Source organism: Callionymus lyra, chromosome 17 (genome assembly GCF_982586985.1).
Source record: "Callionymus lyra chromosome 17, fCalLyr1.hap1.1, whole genome shotgun sequence".
Classification (NCBI taxonomy): Eukaryota; Metazoa; Chordata; class Actinopteri; order Syngnathiformes; family Callionymidae; genus Callionymus; species Callionymus lyra.
Window position 1 is genome coordinate 18851508 of NC_141834.1, and position 27061 is coordinate 18878568.

The 27061-nt window shown below is 31.9% G+C and overlaps 1 protein-coding gene across 1 annotated transcript in view; it reads right to left on the reverse strand.

The window, feature by feature from the left end:
* col14a1a (collagen, type XIV, alpha 1a) overlaps positions 1–27061 on the reverse strand; it is a 151207-nt gene that overhangs the window by 16559 nt on the left and 107587 nt on the right. The window contains exons 34-39 of the mRNA XM_087812431.1: positions 12667–12825; positions 11505–11582; positions 10399–10485; positions 7512–7565; positions 5331–5426; positions 3086–3139 (exon numbers count right to left, since the gene is read on the reverse strand). Of these exons, the coding sequence (XP_087668557.1) occupies positions 3086–3139; positions 5331–5426; positions 7512–7565; positions 10399–10485; positions 11505–11582; positions 12667–12825 (528 nt within the window). The remainder of the gene's footprint in view (positions 1–3085; positions 3140–5330; positions 5427–7511; positions 7566–10398; positions 10486–11504; positions 11583–12666; positions 12826–27061) is intronic.

Below are 27061 nucleotides of genomic sequence, written 5' to 3' on the forward strand. Positions count from 1 at the left end.
AAAATCTCCTGGATTCGACTGTATCCTCTTGTCCTCAGTCATCGACCAGGATTTCATTCTGTCTCAAGCTGCGGTGGATGTAATTACTGCTGCCATCTAGTGGCTGAAAGTTTATTTGCAACACAAAAATGCTAAGAAAACGCTAATATTTGCAGGTTATTTGTAAATAAATAAATAATATTTTGATTTGATTTGATAAAGAATCATTAAAATAAAAAACATGAAATATATATATATATATTCAAAATTGAATTTGAAAAATTATTTCAAGCCAAATAAACATAAACAATACAGCGTTGTTGAATATCCAAGCGGTATTGTGGAAAAATACACATTTCAATAATTGGGTGTAAAGATATTTTCTTATAATTTTAGAGAAGAAAACTTGATTAATCTGAAGAGATCCAGGAAATTGAACTTGTTTTTTTCTGGCTCCCCCCGGTGTACGACCGTTGCAACTGCAAGAGTTTAAATAAACATAAAAAGAATTACGTATTTCCCGCTACATATGCATTTGTTTTAGAAAACGAGAGAAATGTTGTTGTTGTGTTTCGATTTGATGATAAATAATACAGATTTAACAATCAAATGCAACTGCCGTCTCCAACCGCCATCGTAGAGAAGTTTAGCTGAATCAATAAACACTGAGAAAATTGCATCTTTTTTTATCTGATATTTTTGTTCTTATTAGATCAACTTATTTTCAGGTGATGCAAAATAATGTAGTACACACACCTAGCCTGTAGGGGGGGTATTGATGGACTTTCAGGAAAATCTACATCAACTTCCCGTCACGAGAAGTCACCAAAGTAGAGATAAAATCTTGATTTAATTTAAGTTTTTGTTTGTTTCAAAAGTATTTGTTCATAATAATAGTTTGTTGCTGCTCGTTATAATGACTTTCGTGCTAATATTTTCAACTACAATACTCTGTAGTCGTTGACAACAGAGAAGAAACTAGTTTCTACAAATATATGTGCTGTGAATAAAAACTCATTTGAGTCTGACTGAGATAAAAACCTTCGACCAAATCCTCGTAGAGTAGAATTTATTTCCCTCCAAACAAAGGCCAGCAGATAAGTTTCCTGGTGAAGGTTGTGTTCGTCGAGAACGAGGTTATGGAAACAAAGGCGACGACATCGTTGTTTACCGCGAGGCTGGTAATGAAAAAAGGATGAAAGTGCAGACGCAGCAGAAGAAGGAGAGTAAAAGGTAATTGATGTTTCTTCTGTAAATGAGAGGCGCAGCAGAGACGAACCCCTTCATATGCTGACACTGGATTACTCGCCTGCACAGCACGCTTCACTCGCAGCAGAGCAGCAGCACAACTGACTCACAACAAGTTGAAATGTCACTGATTCTCAGGTGATTTAGAAAAGATTTCTTTCTCTTCGAGCTTCAGACGCTCAACTGTTTGGTTTCATTAACTTTCTTCTGCTCTTGAGAATCACAACCTGATGCCTGGAGATTTATGTTGAAGGAAGAAAATCTACATTTAATATACTTTCACAAAAACACTACTGTGACTAAAATATATATTATTCTGGAAAAAATGAAATTAAAAAAAGTGTGAGATTAAAAATAAGATTAATGCGAATAAAAAAACACTAGTTATGATTGTAATGAGTTAGAAAGTGAGATAAAAATAAGATTAATGCGATTAAAAAAACACTTGTTATTGTCGTAATTAATTAAAAAAATGAGATAAAAAATAAGATTAATGCGATTAAAAAAACACTTGTTATTGTCGTAATTAATTTAAAAAAAGGAATAAAAAATAAGATTAATGCGATTAAAAACACTTGTTATTGTCGTAATTAATTTAAAAAATGAGATAAAAAATAAGATTAATGCGATTAAAGAAACACTTGTTATTGTCGTAATTAATTAAAAAAATGGAATAAAAAATAAGATTAATGCGATTAAAAACACTTGTTATTGTCGTAATTAATTTAAAAAATGGAATAAAAAATAAGATTAATGCGATTAAAAAAACACTAGTTATGATCGTAATGAATTAGAAAGTGAGGTAAAAATAAGATTAATGCGATTAAAAAAACACTAGTTATGATCGTAATGAGTTAGAAAGTGAGATAAAAATAAGATTAATGCGATTAAAAATACACTTGTTATGATCGTAATTAATTTAAAAAATGAGATAAAAAACAAGATTAATGCGATTAAAAAAACACTTGTTATTGTCGTAATTAATTTAAAAAATGGAATAAAAAATAAGATTAATGCGATTAAAAACACTTGTTATTGTCGTAATTAATTTAAAAAATGAGATAAAAAATAAGATTAATGCGATTAAAAAAACACTTGTTATTGTCGTAATTAATTTAAAAAATGGAATAAAAAATAAGATTAATGCGATTAAAAACACTTGTTATTGTCGTAATTAATTTAAAAAATGGAATAAAAAATAAGATTAATGCGATTAAAAAAACACTAGTTATGATCGTAATGAATTAGAAAGTGAGGTAAAAATAAGATTAATGCGATTAAAAAAACACTAGTTATGATCGTAATGAATTAGAAAGTGAGGTAAAAATAAGATTAATGTGATTAAAAAAACACTAGTTATGATCGTAATTAATTAGAAAGTGAGATTAAAATAAGATTAATGCGATTAAAAAAACACTAGTTACGATCGCAATGAATTAATCTAATTAGACACTTTTAAAATATCAACTTAAAAACAACTTGCAAACACAAAGCGTGAGATTAAAAACAAGACGAATGTCTTTTTTTTTTTCTGTCTCAGTGTTTTTCCAGTTTAAACAGATATTATTGTCTGTCGCTTCACATCTGTGGCTTTACATGAAACATTAGTGAGTCTCATTGATATTCAACACATGTACACACACACACACACACACCTACACACACACACACACACACACACACACACACACACACACACACACACACACACGTGCAGCACGGCCACAACACACTCATTGAAGAACCATTTACAAATCCTGTCACACAGCAACAGGGTTTCACTCGATTGAGCCGTCGGCCCTTGAGCAAGGCAGCAGAAATGAAAGTGGACGTTTGCTGATGAGCGCTGGAGTCTCACCATCAGTCCTGCTGGTCCAACATCTCCGCCGTCGCCCTTCTCTCCCGCCGGACCCTGCGACGCACACAATTGCATTTTAAACATGGCAGACAGACGGAAGGCGTCGCACTCGCGACTCGGGGAGGAGGGCAGGCCAACAACACGTCCGAGTGTTTGGACCAGAACCTCCGAGTGTTTGGACCAGAACCTCAGGTCCTCCTGCTCGGTTGGCCGAGCGCGTTGGCAGAGTCTCCATCGACAGACTCCACATCAAACCGAGCACATTTTCTACAGACAAACAACATTTATTTCCTTCTTCGTGTTTTAGTGTCGCCACGGAAACATGAGTGAACCGGTTTCATCCTGGTGTGTGTTTGCTCAAGAGAACTGGGGCAGCAGAGAAGAAGGAATCATCTGGAGCATGAAATCAATGGAGATCTAAACATGTTTCTTCACATGTCGTGAACATTTGAATCAAAACTTTACTTGTTTTTAACGTCTCATAAAATTAAGATACAAGGTTAAGATCGTCTTTATTTCTCTTTTATGGTGTTTTATGCATGTTTTTATTTGCTTGATTAAACTTTATTATTTAGTAAAACTACTTTATATGTTCTTCACATAAATATACTGAATATTACACTTTAAAAGAGTATTTTAGTGATTTATTTAATGGACTTAAAAGAAAAATGCTATAAGATAAAGTTTTTTTTTTTCTAGATTAAATACTTTTCATATAATTTATTTTTTATGAATGATAATTATTTTTTAGATAATGGAATATTTTTTTTCACCTTTATGATAAACGTCTTTTAATATGTTACATTTTCAACAATGTGCTTTTTCTTTTTATAATAAACATATTTTTCTATACAACATACATATTGATGGTATATGACCTATATATATTTTAATATAATACAATTATTTGTCTATACAACATACATATTGATGGTATATGACCTATATATATTTCAATATAATACAATTATTTGTCTATACAACATACACATTTTTTTTTTTTTTTGATGGTATATGACCTATACATTTTTAATATAATACAATTATTTGTCTATACAACATACACATTGATGGTATATGACCTATATATATTTTAATATAATACAATTATTTGTCTATACAACATACACATTGATGGTATATGACCTATACATTTTTAATATAATACAATTATTTGTCTATACAACATACATATTGATGGTATATGACCTATATATATTTTAATATAATACAATTATTTGTCTATACAACATACATATTGATGGTATATGACCTATATATATTTTAATATAATACAATTATTTTTCTATACAACATACATATTGATGGTATATGACCTATATATATTTTAATATAATACAATTATTTGTCTATACAACATACATATTGATGGTATATGACCTATATATATTTTAATATAATACAATTATTTGTCTATACAACATACATATTGATGGTATATGACCTATACATTTTTAATATAATACAATTATTTGTCTATACAACATACATATTGATGGTATATGACCTATATATATTTTAATATAATACAATTATTTGTCTATACAACATACATATTGATGGTATATGACCTATATATATTTTAATATAATACAATTATTTTTCTATACAACATACATATTGATGGTATATGACCTATATATATTTTTAATATAATACAATTATTTGTCTATACAACATACATATTGATGGTATATGACCTATATATATTTTTAATATAATACAATTATTTTTCTATACAACATACATATTGATGGTATTTGACCTATATATATTTTTAATATAATACAATTATTTTTCTATACAACATACATATTGATGGTATATGACCTATACATTTTTAATATAATACAATTATTTGTCTATACAACATACATATTGATGGTATATGACCTATATTTTTTTAATATAATACAATTATTTTTCTATACAACATATATTTTTTATTATATAATGTACATTTTTCTATACATCATGTTATTTTTATATAATGTACATTTTTCTATACATCATGTTATTTTTATATAATGTACATTTTTCTATATATCATGTATTTTTTATATAATGTATATTTTCTATATGTCATGTAATTCTTTATATAACTATTTTAGTATATCACACATCTTTTTTAAATAATAAGAATATTTTTCTATAAAACATACCTATTTACGGTATATAACATATATCTTTTTTGTGTACATGTAGAAACATCGGTCGGACTCACCGGCGCCCCCTGTATGGAGAGTCCACTGGGACCCTGAGGACCAGGTGGTCCTGGGGGTCCCGCGGGGCCAATCTCACCGACGGGTCCTTGAAGTCCCTGAAACGATACAAATCAAAATCAATCAATCAATCAAAAATCATATCAGACAATCAATCATTCCAAAACAGTTTTGACCTGTTGCAGTGCATTATGGGACTTGTTGATGGCGGGAGAACTTTTAACTTGCAGGGTTTATTGCATTGGAAGAGGGGTGTCCCCTGCTTCTTGCCCTGGGTAGCTGGGACACGGCTTAAGCCTCTTATTTTGTGGACAGTGTTGGATGAAGATAAATCAATAGTTTATGCTCCAGGATAAAGATACACACGAGTGAACATGATCCATACGCTGCAGGGCTGCGTGTGTGTTTATATAAATGTGTGTGTGTGTATACGTGTGTGCGTCAGTGTGTGTGTGTGTGTGCGTCAGTGTGTGTGTGTGTGATATGATCTAATCCACGAGGAAACACATTCAAACATCTCTAACAGTGTGTGTATCTTTGCTAACACAGATGTTCTGCAGCATCAACAGTGTCGTCTCAGATCATCTCCGTCTGACGTTGAAGGTCCAGAGGTTCTTGTGAGAGAATCATGGTTTGTGTGGAGGATCAAACCAAACACGTGTCGACACCACGTCAATAAAGAAGAGCAGATTAGAAACACTGGAGGTTTCTCTGGCGCTTTATCTCAATAATGCACATGTTCTGTTGGAAACGACTACAATATCTTTCAGTGGAGCAGCAGCAACTCAAAGCTCCTGAGGGGCCACACACTGAAGGGTCGTCAGCAGAGAGGAAACATCACGGGATAAAAAACACAAGCAAAAATACATCAAATATTATTTAAATAAATAAAAAAAATGCTAATAAAACATTAAGAAACTGTTGCTGTTGCATATAAAATGTAAAATAACTTTTTTTTCTAAACAAATAACAGTATCATCAAGTCCTCCATCACTGTGTGGTATTCTGCTGCAACCAGTGTGTATCCTGGACATTGAGGTGTGTCGCTACGATACACAACAGACACTAGTTTGCAAAACACACAAATTTTCTCTGACGATTCTGTTCAAAGTACCGTCAGGTTTTTTTTTCTCTGTCAGAATTAATTTGGGGCTAAATTTCATCTATTGTTACCGACTTTATTGAACTTTTATTTTGGGGCAGAAGTGTGTGATTGTTGTGTGATGCGTTCAGGCGTGTGCGGGCGAGCCTGGTCGGTAACAAAAGGCGTCAGGAGTAGGATGATCCTAGTGTGTTCAGAACTAATAAAGAAGCCAGAAATGATGTTTTAAGAAGTAAAAAGATAAAGAAACGAGGAGGCCTGACAATAAAGGTCTGGATGAAGTTCATTCTTCTCTCGTTTGTTCATTGTTGTGTTTCCTGGAGTCGAGCGAGTGAACGCTGAAGACGCTTCCTCTCGCTCTGGTAAACTTCTCATGAATATGCAACAGCACGACGTGAGGAAGGAGAACGAAGGTGTCCGAGAAATACTGAGCGAAGTTTAGAGAAGATTCAACGACGACGTGTCGCCATGAAAGAGGATTTTATGGAACGTGTTTATATTCAAGGTCATCGCAGCCACTTTATATTAACTCTTTGGTTTTTTGAGGAGATTAAAGGATGTCTGTTTATACACTTTTAGTAAGTAATATTTTTAGGATTTGGAAATACTATTATTTAACTGTATTAAATGACATATATATAGATATAACATTTTTAAAGCATTTTTTATAAAATAATTATAATATTGTATAATACATACAGTATAACAATAATATAATAAATGATGAACATTTTTAAGAAATATTTTTAATATTTTCTAAGTTCTTGGCTTTATATTGACAAACACACCTTCAGAAGAAAAACAACAACTGTAGAAATAAAATGACCAGCAAAAAAACAACGTTGAGTTCATGAAAAATCATTTTAAATTATCATGGAGTCAACAGAAGCTCTAGATGAGTTTTTTGTTCCATTAAGAGTTTGTGTTTCACTTGTCATAAGTAGTTTACTGGTTCCCAATTTTTGAGAGTTTTTCAAAATAAAACACCTTCCAGACAGTAATAATCAATAAAAGAGAAGTTAAATGATTGTATCTCTCTGTACTACTGTGTTGCACTGATGATACTGATGGTGTTACTCACCGTTACTCCAGGCTCTCCTCTGTCTCCTCGTGCTCCTCTGATGCCGGGCCCGCCCTGAAGCACAAGAACAAATGTTCCTTCACGAGCATCAACTCAACACTTTTACTTTGAAGCCAGTGTTCCTGATGAAACCTTTGTAACGACGGAGGTTTGTCGCGGACGAAGATAAAAGTTCTTCTTCTGAGCCGAGAGACTTTATCGTCCCTCGTCTCTGAGTAACAGTAGACGGTAAACCTCGCTCTGACCTTTGTCGCCCCGAGTTACGACCTTAAAGACGTACGACACACGTCTGGGAACCATCGTTAGAACTGAAGACACTTCCTCTTCCTGTCGGAGTTTAAATCTCTCACGGTGATGAAGACGTCTCAGTGGAGAACGTTTTCAACTGAAGCTTATATATATTTAAAAATATATATATATACTGTATATTGTGTTGCGTGGGTTTACTCCGGACACTCCGGTTTCCTCCCACAGTCTAAAAACATACAGAGGTTGATTGAGAACTTGAGGAAATTGTCTATAGGTATGAGTGTGTGTGTGAATAGTTGTGTGTCTTTGTGTGTCCTGCGACAGACTGGTGTCCTGTCCAGGGTGTCCCCTGCCTCTCGCCCAATGAAACTGGGTTAGACCCCTACAAGTGATAAAGCAGTAGAAAATGAATTAATGACTATATATTGTTCGTTTTCGAATTTTGTTCCAAACTCTTATTTTTCAAGAATAAATTATATTTTTCTCTTTATAAATTTCTATGTTTTAGACAAAAAAAACAACTTCAGAATAAAATACAAATACACAAATAAATAGAATATAACTATAAAAAAAAACATAGAGCAATACAATTTAAAGAAATGACTGAAGGGCTGCTTCAATAAATAAAAACTTAAAAAAAACTTGTTATCAATAAAAAAATTAATTCAATTAAAAAAATGTTGCTTCAATCATGAAACAAAGACTTTAATCAAAAATGTGTTTCTTCAGTAACAAACAACTTTTTTTTTTTTAAAAAGTCGCTTAAATCGCCAAAAATATTTTCCCAAAAAAAGGAAGTGTGTCTTAATTTTCAATTCCAACAAAAATTCAGCCAAATAAAGTAGTTTTTTTTCATGAAGAAGTGAAATATTTTTTGAAGTCGTTCTTTATTGTAGGAAAAACGGTTAACATTGAACATTAAATTTTGATTTTACATTTATTTTTCAGCTAATAGTAAGTGTCCATATTGTATACATCCATCCATACATATATACATATATATAAATATATATATATATACACACGATTTATTCAACCTTTGAAAGACCTTTAGTCTCCTCTCTTCCTCCTCCTGCCGATTGTTGATTTTTACCATATATTGATCCAAACGTAGTGAAAAGAGATTTAACGTCAGCGAACACTGACATCAAAGTGGTGATAAAAAGGCAGAAGGCCCTCGTCGAGCCGTAAAAGAAAAGTCGCAGGAAGGAAAGAAAAGAATCATAGAAGAGATAAAAACTGCACTTGATATTCTCGACAAACATTTTGAATAAAAATAATGTATTTTATTTCCTGCAACACATTTGTGGTTCAAGTGAACATGACAGACTAAAAAAGACGGTAGACTTTCCAGTGGGTCTTCCCCCTATAAACCTAACTAGCTGGGATACAATCCAGTACCCATTATTTGGATTTATTTCGTTACATATTTAGATTAAAAATATCTTTTAGCACAAATATGCTAACAAAATGTATTTATTTGAATTTCAGCAACAGTATTTTTGATATCTTTGCTAGCTTACGTTGCTAGCATCTTCATTTAGCATCATTTCTTATTTAAATGTATTCATGCAGCTAGTTTTTAATGTTTTCTAAATCGTGATTTAAAACATATAGGAACATTTTAAGGATATAATTAAAAGGATATTTCAGGATTATCTTAAAAAACTATGTAGAAGACCAACTTCCTGGATGACTAGCCTGCTAGCTAACTGCCAGCTAACTGCCAGCTAAAGGCTAGCTAACTGCCAGCTGAAGGCTAGCTAACTGCCAGCTAAAGGCTAGCTAACTGCCAGCTAACTGCTAGCTAACTGCCAGCTAATTGCCAGCTAACGGCCAGCTAACTGCCAGCTAACTGCTAGCTAAGTGGTAGCTAACTGTCAGCTAACTGCCAGCTAACTGGAAGCTAACTGACAGCTAACTGCCTGCTAACTGCCAGCTTACTGCCAGTTTACTGCCAGCTAACTGCCTGCTAACTGCCAGCTAACTGGAAGCTAACTGCCAGCTAACTGCCTGCTAACTGCCAGCTTACTGCCAGTTTACTGCCAGCTAACTGCCAGCTAACTGCCTGCTAACTGCCAGTTTACTGCCAGCTAACTGCCAGTTTACTGCCAGCTAACTGCCTGCTAACTGCCAGCTAACTGCAACCAAATTGCTAGCCAACTGCTAGCTGTGGCTTTGTAGTCATTATGTTGGATTATAAAACACCAAAATACACTCCATATAAGAATAAAGTGAGCTCATTCCTGCATATTCATAGCTATTATTAATGATAAGAAATCCATATTAAGTCCTAAAGGAGGACAAAGAGATTAGATGCTGGTTCAAAATGGAGGACGAGCCAGGAGTGTGGGAAATTAAACTTCCTTCTATTAAAAGAGCCACGAGTCGCTCCAGGTCGGGGAGGAAAGCTGAGGTTTTAATCAGCCGTGATGAATGGAATCCTGGTATAATTGATGTCCTGGACTAAATGTGTGCAGCGGTGAGAGACCGAGACAAACGGAGCAAGAGATAAAGCTAGAAAAGAGGAGACAAAGGAAAGAAAGAGTCATGAAGGAGCTCCTGGCGTTCATCCCTCAGGTGGAGTCATGAGCGACACACACTGATCTGATCCTGAATCTAAGATCTAAGAACTTACTGGTGGTCCAGACGGTCCAGGAGGTCCTTTGCTGTCCTGGGAGCAGGTGCAGGAGTGAGGCAGCGACGGACACTGATCCTCCACTCGCTACACAAATAAGAACAAACATCAGCGACACAAACACATCTTTCTTGTTCACTTGTCACGGAATGAAAAATTAAAAAACATTATTAAGTTATTTTTAACTTTAAATGCATCCATGCGTCATAGTCAGGTCAAAGTAAAGAATAAATACAATTATCAGGATTTTTATTTTATTTTTATTTTTTTAAACAATATTTATAATTAAACGTTTCTAATTAAAATATAACTTCTTAAAAATCTTATTTTTCTCACTGTATTCGCTTATTTTGTGGTTATTTCTCGTCTCTTGTCTAATAAATCAAAAAAGGCAATTGAAAGTCACATAATGAATTACTTATATATAATTTATATATCAATAATGATAAAAAAAATATATATATATATATATACAGTATATATATATACACAGAATATATATATATATATATATATATATATATATATGTACATACATATATATATATGTATTTTATTGATATATACATATACACAAACATACAGTATATATCATATATATACATACATATATATATATATATATATATATATACATATAGATAATTCAACTGTGGATACATTTACAATATACTGTAACATATTTAAACTACTTTGTGGATTTGTTTTGGTCAAAAAAAGCATTATTTATTCCTTTTTTAATTACAATTGTATTAATTAAATACATTTATACTGATTAATAGACTTTTATTCTTTCCTCATTCGTAAATGTATAAATAAATATGAATAAATATGTATATTTTTAATTCTCGTATTATTTTTCACTCTTATCTGTGGTTCTTCCTGGACTTTATTCAGATGTTCTTGAAAAAAAAACCTGGTAAATAAACGAGGGAAGTTCGATGATTTCAATCCTGTGAACATCCGTGAACTATTTCTGTTTCTCTGTGTCCTGGTCTATTCTTCAGCACCACAGGCTCATGAACCTCTCAGTGGTGAGTTCAGGGCACTGACGTAAATGGATGTGTTTTGGTTTCACCGTCATCAACACAGAAGCGTGGACTCACCAGGGCGGGGAGTTCACAGCACTTGTCTCTGCTGGCCCACGACGTGCTGCAGATGATGTCGAACATCTGGAGCTGGAACTACAGACACACACTCGCGTCAACACAACACACTCAACACTGAGGAGAAAGTTCATGAATAAAACATGTTATTTTACATTCATGTTGTGAGTCTTTGTTTGTGTAGAAGTGAAGACAAACCAACATGAATCTGTTCTTCACTGCTTCACAATCATTGTGTGTGATTCATGACACGTTTAGTAGTATTTGTGTCTGTAGTATAAGTACATCAGTGCTTCAGTTATTTTAAAAGTTTAAGTTACATTTGGATTATTTTGAGTTTCTCAAATGTCGTTGAATAATTGAATTCAATAGTTTTCATTTTTAAAGGTTGAAAAATGTTCGAATTATATCAACATTTTTATGTGTAATTTAAAGAAAATATATATTATAATATTATTGTATTAAGAATATCAAACTATGTGTAAAAAAATATTTTCTTTTAATATTAATATTTTTATTACATAAAACTAAAACTAAACTTTTCAATATAGAAATGATATCATCCAATGATTTAAAGAAGTAATTAAATGCTTAAAAATCATCTTTTTAAAATGTATTTTTCTTCAAATAAATGTAAAAAAATGTTAAATTCTTAAAAATAATTGTTTCCTTGAAAACATGTTTTAGTTTAAAATGTTAAATGAAACTATTAAATATTCTGATGTCACTTCCATATGTTAATACCTTGAATTAATAACAATAATCTAAACAAAAATAGATATTTTGACTTTATTGTCTATTTTTTATTGATATTATCTGTTAATATCTTCCTTTGATCACATAAAACTTTACATTAACATTTATATTTGCAACATTTTATTATATTTTCAACCCTTAACTATACCATTTATTTAAAAACACCATAATGTTTTAAATACATAGAACATTTTAAACCTAATTTATTCATCTTATGTTACGTAACCATGAAGTGACTTTGATGTTTATAACTATCTTAAAAACATTTGGCAATAAAAGCTTATTTTTTGAGAGGAATGAACGTCTTTGTGTCTTTTTCTTAGAACTTGAATGTTATTGTGTCACAAACATCAACAGTGACACGTGTGTTGTGCACGGGGTCAAAGGTCAAAGGTCGTCTACTAACCGGGGCGGAGTCTTCTCGTCTCCCCCTGGACCGCTGCAGTCGCCCCAGAACCTCGGTGCCGTCCGTGGTGATGTTTCCAGCGGCGCTCACGGCCTTCTCTCCGACGGCGGAACAGTCCAGAACCACCTTCACCGAGGTCTTGCTCACGCTCACGTGCAGCTGCAGCACAACACAGTGTGACCTTCAGGACTCATGGAGATACGAGAGTTTCCTCTGACCTTCTGTGACCTTCAGACACTTCAGGTCCACATGAAGTCAACACAGATGCCCCGAGTTTAAGAGCTTTGATCTAAAATGGTGGAATATTATTGAGGTAGTTTTGTTCCTTTTTTATTTAATTTTAAAGTTGCTTTAAAAAAGAATAATAATAAAAACGACTTCCTTGGTTCTCGTTTATGTGTATTTTATCTACATGTGTAGGATTTTGTGTTTGTTTTTATTCTAATCGTACATTTCTTGATTTTTTTTTGGATTTTCATGTATTTAATTTTTCTCTCACACATCTGTTGTGTATTTGTTCATGTTTTTAGTATAAATGCTTTGTTGATATTCCTACTCTTTTTTTATTCAATAAGCTCATCGTGTCTATTTGGATTTTGTATAAATTATTTTAGATTTGTATACATTTTACGAAGAAATAAGTGTTAAAAATGTTATATTTTTGTGTGTATTTGTATCGTGTACATGTATAAAGTATTTCTTTTAAATAAAAAAACAATAACAATTGTCAATATCTTCATGTTCATGTATGTATTTGAATTTTGTTTACGTATAAAGTATTTATTTTATGACAAATGTATATTAAAAACTATTGTCAATGTCTTCATCTTTATGCGTGTATTTGGATTTTTTATATATTATTTGAGTATTAATAATAATTCTATCATTAACAACAAAATGTTTGTATAATTATTTTAATTAATAATTATTATTTTTTTCTTTAATATCCCTATAGTTTTCTTAAATTTGTCAATACATTATTTTTTTGTGTGTAGTTGTATTTTGTGTTTGTTTAAAGTAAATTTTTCCTTTACATTTATATACATTTTATGAAGAAAATAATTGTCAACTTATTTTTGTGTTTGTTTATTATATAGTTTTTTTTATATATATATATTAATATTCTTAAAGAAATAAAAACGGTCAATATATTGTATTTTTTATTCTTGTGTGTATTTAATGTGATCATTTGAGGTGATTTTCTCTAAAAGCTTTTACTGTTTTTCCAGGTTCTTCCTGTAAATGTACATTATTTTGTGTATTTCACGTTGACGTTTGTCATGTTTGTCATCATCTGCTACACGAGTCGTTTGTGTATTTGTTCCGCACACGTTTGTTTGTTTTCGTCGGCACTTTGTGAGTATTCGACTGGTGGTTTTTGTGTGTTTATCATTCTTGTTCGGCAGATTTAATAGCGAGATATTTCTCTCCGGCGTGACGAACGCAAACGTCGCAGTAATTGCAACGATTGAGGGAGAATGGAGTCTCGGAGGTAAACGCTCGGAATCTGTTCTTTATTATCGGAGTTAACGACAGACACGAATACGAGAAACATTTGCGACTAAAATCATTTTGATGATGTCAATTTTGACTCCGGCCGAGTCTCGTAATGAGATATTTTGTTTTTATTTTTGGAGCCAGACACATTTGCATAATGCAGAGGCTCATAAATGTGTCTGTTCGACACCAACAGACTCACACAAGTGTTGTGTTACTTCTGTTCACGACTGGACTATTAAATACATTTGTTTGTCGTTTCGCTAACCGTTAGCGGAGCCGCGCGACATCAATCCCGCCGCAGATATCGACGTGACGTTCAATAATAAACCGCTGATCCAGTCGAGGGTCCTAATAATGTCCTGATATCTCGGAGACTAAACTGGATCTGAAGACGATGGTCTTCATTATAAACTGTTGAGAGGAAAGTGTGAATCGTGGCTCGTTAGCGACTCCACTTTATTTCCTCTAACAAGTGAGAGAAAGTTTTCTGTCCATCGAGAGGTTCGTCAGTGTTTGGAGACAAGAATGGACTCATTATGAAGCAACAGATGATGGAGTTTAAGTGTCTGAGGGAAGCATCATGTGTCGCGGTGAGGATAGAGCTGAGCCAAGAGGCAGAGCTGTTCATTTACAGGGAGGCAGCTTTGATAAGGTGATGAAATGGATGAAAAGAAAGGTTAAAAGAAGATAAACTATTTAGAAGAAGGTTAAGAGAAGTCAGGGACGACACGCTTAAAACAGTCACAGGAGGATAAAAAGTCAAAAACGGATTAATAAAAATTTCAAAAGGTTGAACTAAAGTCACGTGAGGATAAAAGGGTGAAAGAAAAGTCCCAAAATAAATGACAAAAGGTTAAAAAAAAGTCATAATAATATACAAATTGAAAAGTGCATAAAGAAAGTTACGATAAAAGCCACAAAGGACTTTTTAAAGTCACAAGAGAATTCATTTAAGACAAAAGACGATCAAAGATGAAAAAGCAAGATCATTAAAAAGTCGCAAAAGGTTAAAGAAAAGTGATGAGAGGGTAAAAAAAAAGGCACAAGAAGATGAATAAAAGTCACAAAAGGATAAAAAAGGTCACAAGAGGCTAGAAAAATGTCACAACAAGGTAAAGGATAAACAAAAGTTACAAGAAAAAAACGATTAAAATATAATAAAGGATGAAAAAAGTCACAATAGCATCAACCAATTGAGAAAAGCATTAATCAAGTCACAGCTGCACAAAAGTCACAAAAGGACTTTTTAAAGTCACAAGAGAATTCATTTAAAACAAAAGACGATCAAAGATGAAAAAGCAAGATCATTAAAAAGTCGCAAAAGGTTAAAGAAAAGTGATGAGAGGGTAAAAAAAAAGGCACAAGAAGATGAATAAAAGTCACAAAAGGATAAAAAAGGTCACAAGAGGCTCGAAAAATGTCACAACGAGGTAAAGGAAAAACAAAAGTTACAAGAAAAAAACGATTAAAATATAAAAAAGGATGAAAAAAGTCACAATAGCATCAACCAATTGAGAAAAGCATTAATCAAGTCACAGCTGCACAAAAGTCACAAAAGGACTTTAGAAATCCGCGATAGGTTATGGAAAAGAAACAAAGGGATGAAAAAAGTCACAAAAGAAAAGAGTTTAGTGGAGGTCGACCAACGAGAATGAATAAAAGCTTGGTGATGATGCAGCAGATGTTTCTGTGAAGCTTCATGATACAGCTGATGAATTATCATGATACAGTGTAGTCACTGTGAGACACCACTAGATGTCACTCTCTGCTTCATAACAGTTTAATATGATCTACTAATGTGATGATACCATTGAATATGAAGACACTGTATCGTGACACTTCATCAGCTGTTTCATGAAGCTTCATCAGCTGTTTCATGAAGCTTCATCAGCTGTTTCATGACACTTCGTCAGCTGTTTCATGACACTTCATCAGCTGTTTCATGAAACCTCATCAGCTGTTTCATTAAGCTTCATCAGCTGTTTCATTAAGCTTCATCAGCTGTTTCATTAAGCTTCATCAGCTGTTTCATGACACTTCATCAGCTGTTTCATGACACTTCATCAGCTGTTTCATGACACTTCATCAGCTGTTTCATGACACTTCATCAGCTGTTTCATGACACTTCGTCAGCTGTTTCATGACACTTCATCAGCTGTTTCATGAAACCTCATCAGCTGTTTCATTAAGCTTCATCAGCTGTTTCATTAAGCTTCATCAGCTGTTTCATTAAGCTTCATCAGCTGTTTCATGACACTTCATCAGCTGTTTCATGACACTTCATCAGCTGTTTCATGACACTTCATCAGCTGTTTCATGACACCTCATCAGCTGTTTCATGACACCTCATCAGCTGTTTCATGAAACTTCATCAGCTGTTTCATGAAGCTTCATCGACACACCTGTGGAAACTAGTCGTTCATGACGTGACAGAAGAAAACATACCACAGCTCAGAAGCTAATAAAGGAAGTAGGAAGTGAAGCTAAGAGGTTGTTAAGTCAGAGATGAAGTCAGGCCTCTTTCCTCTGCTGCCCCTGCGACCCAGTCGATGCTGATTTTATCAATGGACGATATATTTGACACAAGACCTGCTTGAAGTGAATCATGGTTCAAAGACGTTTTCATCCTCACAGAGACATGAAGCAGCCTCTAACCGGATTAAGGCAGAACTCTGGGATCAGCAGATCCATAATAACTTCTGCTCTTCTTGTCTCTGATTCAGACACAGTTGCAATTACATCGTGACGCGTTTCTACGTCCAGTGAGAGATAATGTTGTCTGAGGCGAAGCGACATGTTTCTGCCGACACAGCAGTTTTCTCAGTGCCTCGTAGAACTGTGAAGGAAATGACTTTTTTAGGGATTTCATGCAGAAACGTTTGTTTTATGGGAATGTTGTGTTTAAAAGAATATTTGTTCAACACAACACCTGCTTTAAAAACCTCAGTGTATTATTGAAAACAATCGTCAGTTAAAAAGTAAATCATTAAAGCTTTTTCTGATCAATAAATACAAAATAAACAATATATTTACTATATCAGCTTAATTATATTGAGTAATTAAAGACAAAATAAACAATATATTCACTACATTAGGGTCATTATATTGAGTAATTAAAGACAAAATAAACAATATATTTACTATATCAGGTTCATTATATTGAGTAATTAAAGACAAAATAAACAATATAATTACTATATCAGGTTCATTATATTGAGTAATTAAAGACAAAATAAACAATATATTTACTATATCAGGTTCATTATATTGAGTAATTAAAGACAAAATAAACAATATAATTACTATATCAGGTTCATTATATTGACTAATTAAAGACAAAAAATAAACAATATATTTACTATATAAGGTTCATTATATTGAGTAATTAAAGACAAAAAATAAACAATATATTTACTATATCAGGTTCATTATATTGAGTAATTAAATATAACATTTTAATTGTTGAAACTTTGAATGTTTTTATAGAAATATTTTTTACATATTTTTTTGGAATAATTAAATTCCATAATTTGTGTGTTGAAAGTATTATTATTATAATTATTATTAAGTATTATAAAACAGTATTATTATTATTATGATTATTATTTCATCATTAACATATTTTAAATTTAAAATATTTCTTCTTTTCTTTTCAACAATTCTATAAAAACAAATGAAACCTTTCAATATAAAGGTATCAAATCTAAATATATAAAAAATAATAATAAAATGCTTAAAATAAATGACATTTAAATATAAAATGCAGAAAAATGAAATTAAACACTGATATACGTCCACAATAACTTTCAAAATAAAGCTCCGCTCATTGAACTACAGGTTCATGAGGATGAAATATTTTTATTACGACGCCCACAGAAGCTTTAACTGCACTTTTAACTGCAGCCTCTTCATCACAGAGGAGGTAGAACTGGATAATATACCGGCGAGCATCGCTGTGAGATAAGGAAGTGATATGACTTCAGCGAGAGAGAAGGCAGTTTAAGATAAGAGGAAAGAAAATGTGAGTCGCAGTTTAATGCATACAACTTTCATCTGGACTTTTATTCTTAATTTAAAACTTTACAACTTTAACTCCATTTAATTAATATACAGTTGAAAAATAATCATGTTTGTGTCGTCTTGATATTTAGTCTCTTTTCTTAAGTTTATTTTCTTTTTTTCCTTCTTGAACGTTTAGCTTAAATTCTAGAGAATCAAAGATTGTAAATGTGTTTGAGAAACTGATTTATATGTTTCTTGATATGTTTTAATAGCTGCGTTTACATTTGTATGTTTTTTTCTTTGTGCAAAGAGTCACATACTTCAAAGGTCAAGACAACACCGAGAACAACACAGGAGTTCGAGAAATTCAAGGAAAAGCCTGCACAAATAGAAACGTCTTAAGATGTTTCTTAAAGGAGTCAGTAGACTCCATCAAGCGCAAAGAGAGAGGAAGATTGTTCCAAAGCTTAGGAGCAACAGCCTGAAAAGATTTCTCTCCTCTGGTCCTGAGCCGTGTGCGTGGAACCATAAGTAGATTCTGATCCACAGACCTCAGAGCCCGAGCTGGGGTGTAAGGCTGGATCAGATCAGTGATGTAAGGAGGAGCCTGACCATGAATAGCTCTGAAAGTAAGAACCAGAATTTTAAAGTTGATCCTGAAAGAAACTGGAAGCCAGTGAAGAGTTTTAAGGATCGGAGAAATGTGAGTTCTTCTACTAGAGCGGGTCAGAATTCTCGCTGCAGAGTTCTGAATCAACTGCAGGCGAGACAGCTCCTTCTTGTTAAGACATGAAAACAAACTGTTACAATAGTCCAGACGAGAAGAAACAAACGCATGGATTACAAGCTCCAGATCATGTTGTGACAGCATTTTCCTAAGTTTAGAGATTTTTCTCAGTTGAAGGAAACAGTTTCTGGTCAGTTTTCTACAGTGTTGAACAAGAGACATGTCTTTATCAAATACAACACCCAGGTTTCTCAGGCTCAGTTTGACAGACTGACCTAAGTCACCCAAGTACTGACTCAACCCTGGAATCGTATCATCAGGAGCAATCACCAGAGTTTCAGTTTTGTCCACATTAAGCTGTAAAGTGTTTTCACTCAGCCATTGTTTGATTTCTAGCAAACAATTGACTAAGCTGTTCAGCCTTTGGGGCTCAGTTGGGTCAAAAGAGCAGTAGAGCTGGATGTCATCAGCAAAAATGTGATAAGAAACATCTGGAAATCTCTGAATGATTTTACCAAGGGGAATCAAGTACAGCAAAAACAATAAAGGACCCAGAACAGAACCTTGAGGGACTCCACACAACAGATCTGCCGATTCAGACCTCATTTGATTGGCAGATACACTAAAACTGCGCCCAGAAAGGTAAGATGAGAACCATTCTAACACAGACCCAGACAGTCCCACTTCATCCCTTAGTCTTCTCAGCAGGATCTGGTGATCAACTGTGTCAAAGGCTGACGACAGATCCAAGAGAACCAGAACAGTGAATTTACCAGAGTCAGCCGACATCATGATGTCACTGGACACTTTCAGTAAAGCTGTCTCCGTAGAGTGATGTTTACGGAAGCCAGACTGAAACTTCTCATGGATGTCGCTCTGATCCAAGAACAAAGACAGCTGCTCGGACACCACCTTCTCCAAGATCTTGGACAAGAAAGGGAGCTTAGAAATAGGTCTGAAATTACTGAGGTCAGTTGGGTCTAGGTGTGGTTTTTTGAGCAGAGGCTCCACAATGGCATGTTTAAATGCATTGGGAAAAACCCCTGTAGAAAGGGAGAGGTTCACCATATTGGTAACCCAGGGGCCAATTACATCAAATACTTTGATAAAAAGCCTACAAGGAAGAGCGTCATCAGAGCAAGAGGAGGGTTTCATCTTGTTCACTAGTGCTGAAATATCACCCAAAGATACAGCAGAGAAGGATGACCAAGAGGAGGAGATGGGCTCAGAGACAGTAGGGGTTCCCAACAAAGGGGGAGAGATTTTCTCTTTGATCAATTTAATTTTGTCAATGAAAAATCTCAACAATGCATTGCTGTCAGCTTCACAGAAGACCGGCGTGATTTGAGGAGCAGGAGACACGAGAGAATTAATCGTGTCAAACAAAACTTTGGGGTTTTTCCTATTTGCTGCTACCAGTTTTCTGATGTAATCAGATCTAGCAGTTTCTACCATCTCATTGTAAGAAGTCAACAGATCCCTGAGGTGAAGTCTGTGCACCTCAAGTTTAGTAGACTTCCAGAGACGCTCAGTCTTTCGACAAAGTCTCCTCAGACTCAGGAGATCTTCATTTGTCCAAGGGCACCGTTTTTTCTGAATTTTCAAGTTCGATTTAACAGGTGCCACTTGATCTAGTATTTCAACACAATGATCAGTAAAACAGTGAATCAAACTGTCCACATCTGGACAGTCATCAAAGGAAAGACGGTCAAACATAGCAGAAAAACTGTCTGCAGTATCGGCTGAGATGACACGCCTCTGAGACCTAACTTTCAAAGGCTTAGGTTCAGGGATGAAGTCCAGGTTGAACAAGACAAGAGAATGATCACTCAGATGGACATCATGTACAGATACATTAGAAATGTTCAGGCCAAGAGTAAAAACTAAGTCTAAAATGTGGCCTTTTTGATGAGTGGGTTCAGAAACATGTTGCTCAAAATTAAAGGCTTCAGTTAAAGTTAAAAGTTCTTTAGCAGAACAAGATGTGACGTCATCAACATGAAGATTAAAGTCTCCAAGAATAAGAACAGATTCCATCTGAATAATGGAAGATAAGAAGTCACTAAAGTCTTTCAAGAACACCGCCGCAGGACCAGGCGGACGGTAGATTGACACACAATAGAAAGGTCTTGTAGAACCAACCAAGATCATCTGAGACTCAAAAGAAGTGAATTCCTGTGTCTGAATCACTTTGCAAGAACAACTCTCCCTAAAAACAGTAGCAAGACCTCCTCCACGACCAGAGAGGCGAGGCTTCCCCAGGACAGCGCTCCCTACTGGACAGAGTTCATTCAGATGAATAAACTCTTCCTCTCTCTGCCAAGTCTCAGAAAGACATAATAAATCCAAATTAACTCTTGTGAAAAGATCATTAAGAATAAAGGACTTATTAGTAATGGAGCGAACATTAAGAAGTCCCACATTCAGCACCGATGACGTCACTGACGACGCCGCGTCACTGACAGGCGCGCAGAGCGGGATCTTTTGAAGCGAACAGCGGTCACGTGGGTACCAGCTGTCACTGAAGTTCAACTCGGTTGTAAAAGTCGAATTAAAGAGAGGAAATGAAAAAATCTTACCACCTTTCGTTGAGGTCTGGACAGACGGCAGCGCTGATGTGTCGTCACACACAGTGAGAGGTATGTCGATCAAACACCGATGACGTTCGATGACGTCAGAGTTGTTCCGAGCGATCGCGACTGCGCGTCTCATCCTGACCTGAACTCCAGCCCGACTCGATCCCTTGTGGAAATCGCCCGGTACTCGAGAGATCAAACGATATTCCACAGAGTCCGAGTCGATGAGAAGCGGAGCCGGAAACACGTTCACCGGACGTTGGTAACGGTCGCGAGTGAAGACCTCCATCGACTCTCTGATGTTGAGAAGAGCATCACGATCATAGATCCGAGATGCTTGAGACATATCTTAAGTGATATGAGCATAATATCCGGACAAGTAGTCGTTAAAACGACTGTTTTTGGCAATTATTGCAGGAGCTCACGTTTCAAGCAGCCGATCAAAGGCTCACCGGAAGTACTGTTTTGAGTATTGTTTTGATTGTTAAAGCGCTTTGTGACCCTGGTCTCGAAAAGCGCTATATAAATATATATTACTTACTTACTTACTTACAATTGTATTATGTATGAATTCATATATTTTTTGTTTTTGTTAATTTCCACTGCATTTTTATGTGTATTTTAATGTTTCATTTGATTTTTTTGTGTATTTGACTTGGAGTTAGTTTTTATTAAAATGTATCTGCAATGTGAAATGTAATCCTGACATCAGAAAAAATAACATAAAATGAATAATATTAACAACAATAATAGTAATATCAATAATAATATATATAACAATAATATGAATAACAATAACAACAATAATATTAATAACAATACTATTAATAAAAATAACAACAATAATAAGTTAAACAGTGTTTTTTTTAAATATTATTATTATTATTATTATATATATATATATAATATAATATATATATATTGAGTGAATTTAAAATAATGTTACAGCATTGAATATTATATTTTAATAATTAATTAATAATAATTAAAAAACAACTATCTTGAAAGTTTGAATTCTTTTCATAAATATTTGAATAATTCATTAAATTGGAATATTTGCAAAATACTTTTTAATGATTTTTGTCAACATACAGAAGAGTTTGATTTCCTAATTATAATAAATCCAAAATAAATGTTCTATATTCAATATTTTTTATACTAAAAATTGAATTTAAAAGGCTACAAATAGAAAAAAATTGAATTTAGAGTTTTGTTGTTGTATTATTTGGAAAAACAATATTAAACTCTGCATGTAAAATAAAAGTGTATTTAAATTCAATTAATGAATAAAATCCAATTTTCAAAATATAGAATTAACATTTCAGGAAAATAATAATTATTGCGAGGTGAAATGTAACAAACTATTGCAGCAACATGACTATCAGTGAAGGACAAAAGTCTGCAGTGACAGAAAAGCAGTTGAAGTGAAGGATTGTGGGACGAGTCCCTGAGATCTGCTCCTAAACTCTCTGAGCTTCAATGTGTTCGACTGAAGGACTGTTTTGGTTTAAGTTTCAGATCCAAAGAGATCCAGATCAGTGTTCCGACACAAAGATGACGCTTCACATCCCATGCCAGACGTTGGCGCTCTCGCGCCCTGGACTGGGACCAGCGTCTCCACAGGATCTCCAGGAGGTCCATCACGACGTGAGGCGGAGACTCTGTCACGACTGAAGACTGGAGGATCAACTCCATGAAACCACGACTCAAAAGGAAGCCCACGCTTGACTAGTGACCTACTTTTTATGGCTTTAGTCTGGGCACTCTGGTTTCCTCCCACAGCCCAAAACAAACATGATGGAAAACTGAATCATGGGAGAATCAATTTCCCATCAGCCTCAGTTTTACTCTGAGAGGAAGTTTTGTATAATTCTTAACGTCAATAATGTCAAATGTCAAAATAAATCTATTTTGATTTGAGGAAACTGAACAAATGACCTCTGACCCAAAGTCGCTGTTGTTTTTCCAACTTTGCATGCAAACTATAATATACAGTTTAAATAAATATACTACTTTGAGACGTTTACATCATGTACGAAACACGTGGAGACACAAAAACACTTTTACCACCAGATATTTATGTAGCACAACACTAACACAAAAGATACACAACATTAGAGACGAAGGTTTAAAGTGTTATATAGATATATAGAAATATAGAAATATAGACATACAGATATATAGATATATAGAAATATAGAAATATAGATATACAGATATATAGATATATAGATATATAGAAATATAGATATATAGAAATATAGATATATAGAAATATAGATATACAGATATATAGATATATAGAAGTATAGATATACAGATATATAGATATATAGAAATATAGATATACAGATATATAGATATATAGAAGTATAGATATACAGATATATAGATATATAGAAATATAGATATACAGATATATAGATATATAGAAGTATAGATATACAGATATATAGATATATAGAAATATAGATATACAGATATATAGATATATAGAAGTATAGATATACAGATATATAGATATATAGAAATATAGATATATAGATATATAGAAGTATATATATACAGATATATAGAAATATAGATATACAGATATATAGATATATAGAAGTATAGATATACAGATATATAGAAATATAGATATACAGATATATAGATATATAGAAGTATAGATATACAGATATATAGATATATAGAAATATAGATATACAGAAATATAGATATATAGAAATGTAGATATACAGATATATAGATATATAGAAGTATAGATATACAGATATATAGATATATAGATATACAGATATATAGATATATAGAAGTATAGATATACAGATATATAGATATATAGAAATATAGATATACAGAAATATAGATATATAGAAATGTAGATATAGATATATAGATATATAGAAATATAGAAAAATTGATATATAGAAATATAGATATATAGATATATAGATATATAGAAATGTAGATATATAGAAATATAGATATACAGATATATAGATATATAGAAGTATAGATATACAGATATATAGAAATATAGATATACAGATATATAGATATATAGAAGTATAGATATACAGATATATAGATATATAGAAATGTAGATATAGATATATAGATATATAGAAATATAGAAAAATTGATATATAGAAATATAGATATATAGATATATAGATATATGGAAATGTAGATATAGATATATAGAAATATAGAAAACTTGATATATAGAAATATAGATATACAGATATATAGATATATAGAAGTATAGATATACAGATATATAGATATATAGATATATAGAAATATAGATATACAGATATATAGATATATAGAAGTATAGATATACAGATATATAGATATATAGAAATATAGATATACAGATATATAGATATATAGAAGTATAGATATACAGATATATAGATATATAGAAATATAGATATACAGATATATAGATATATAGAAGTATATATATACAGATATATAGAAATATAGATATACAGATATATAGATATATAGAAGTATAGATATACAGATATATAGAAATATAGATATACAGATATACAGATATATAGATATATAGAAGTATAGATATACAGATATATAGATATATAGAAATATAGATATACAGAAATATAGATATATAGAAATGTAGATATACAGATATATAGATATATAGAAGTATAGATATACAGATATATAGATATACAGATATATAGATATATAGAAGTATATATATACAGATATATAGAAATATAGATATACAGATATATAGATATATAGAAGTATAGATATACAGATATATAGAAATATAGATATACAGATATATAGATATATAGAAGTATAGATATACAGATATATAGATATATAGAAATATAGATATACAGAAATATAGATATATAGAAATGTAGATATACAGATATATAGATATATAGAAGTATAGATATACAGATATATAGATATATAGATATACAGATATATAGATATATAGAAGTATAGATATACAGATATATAGATATATAGAAATATAGATATACAGAAATATAGATATATAGAAATGTAGATATAGATATATAGATATATAGAAATATAGAAAAATTGATATATAGAAATATAGATATATAGATATATAGATATATAGAAATGTAGATATATAGAAATATAGATATACAGATATATAGATATATAGAAGTATAGATATACAGATATATAGAAATATAGATATACAGATATATAGATATATAGAAGTATAGATATACAGATATATAGATATATAGAAATGTAGATATAGATATATAGATATATAGATATATAGAAATATAGAAAAATTGATATATAGAAATATAGATATATAGATATATAGATATATGGAAATGTAGATATAGATATATAGAAATATAGAAAACTTGATATATAGAAATATAGATATACAGATATATAGATATATAGAAGTATATATATACAGATATATAGATATATAGAAATATAGATATACAGATATATAGATATATAGAAGTATAGATATACAGATATATAGATATATAGATATATAGAAATATAGATATACAGATATATAGATATATAGAAGTATAGATATACAGATATATAGATATATAGAAATATAGATATACAGATATATAGATATATAGAAGTATAGATATACAGATATATAGATATATAGAAATATAGATATACAGATATATAGATATATAGAAGTATATATATACAGATATATAGAAATATAGATATACAGATATATAGATATATAGAAGTATAGATATACAGATATATAGAAATATAGATATACAGATATACAGATATATAGATATATAGAAGTATAGATATACAGATATATAGATATATAGAAATATAGATATACAGAAATATAGATATATAGAAATGTAGATATACAGATATATAGATATATAGAAGTATAGATATACAGATATATAGATATACAGATATATAGATATATAGAAGTATAGATATACAGATATATAGATATATAGAAATATAGATATACAGAAATATAGATATATAGAAATGTAGATATAGAGATATATAGATATATAGAAGTATAGATATACAGATATATAGAAATATAGATATACAGATATATAGATATATAGAAATATAGATATATAGATATATAGATAAATAGAAATAGAGATATATAGATATATAAATAGAAATAGATATATAGATGTATAGATATATAGAAATATAGAAATATAGAAATATAGATATATAAAAATATAGATGTATAGAAATATAGATTTACAGATATAGATATATAGAAATATAGATGTATAGATGTATAGAAATATAGAAATATAGAAATATAGATGTATAGAAATATAGATTTACAGATATAGATATATAGAAATATAGATATATAGAAATATAGATGTATAGAAATATAGAAATATAGATGTATAGAAATATAGATATATAGATATATATCTATATTTATAAGCGGCAGGGAAGCGTTAAAAAAGCAGTTGAGACGAAGGTTGATAAAGATTTTATCGGTCGAGTCGTCAAAATATCCTTCAACACCATCAGGATCCTCGGGGGGAAAACTGTC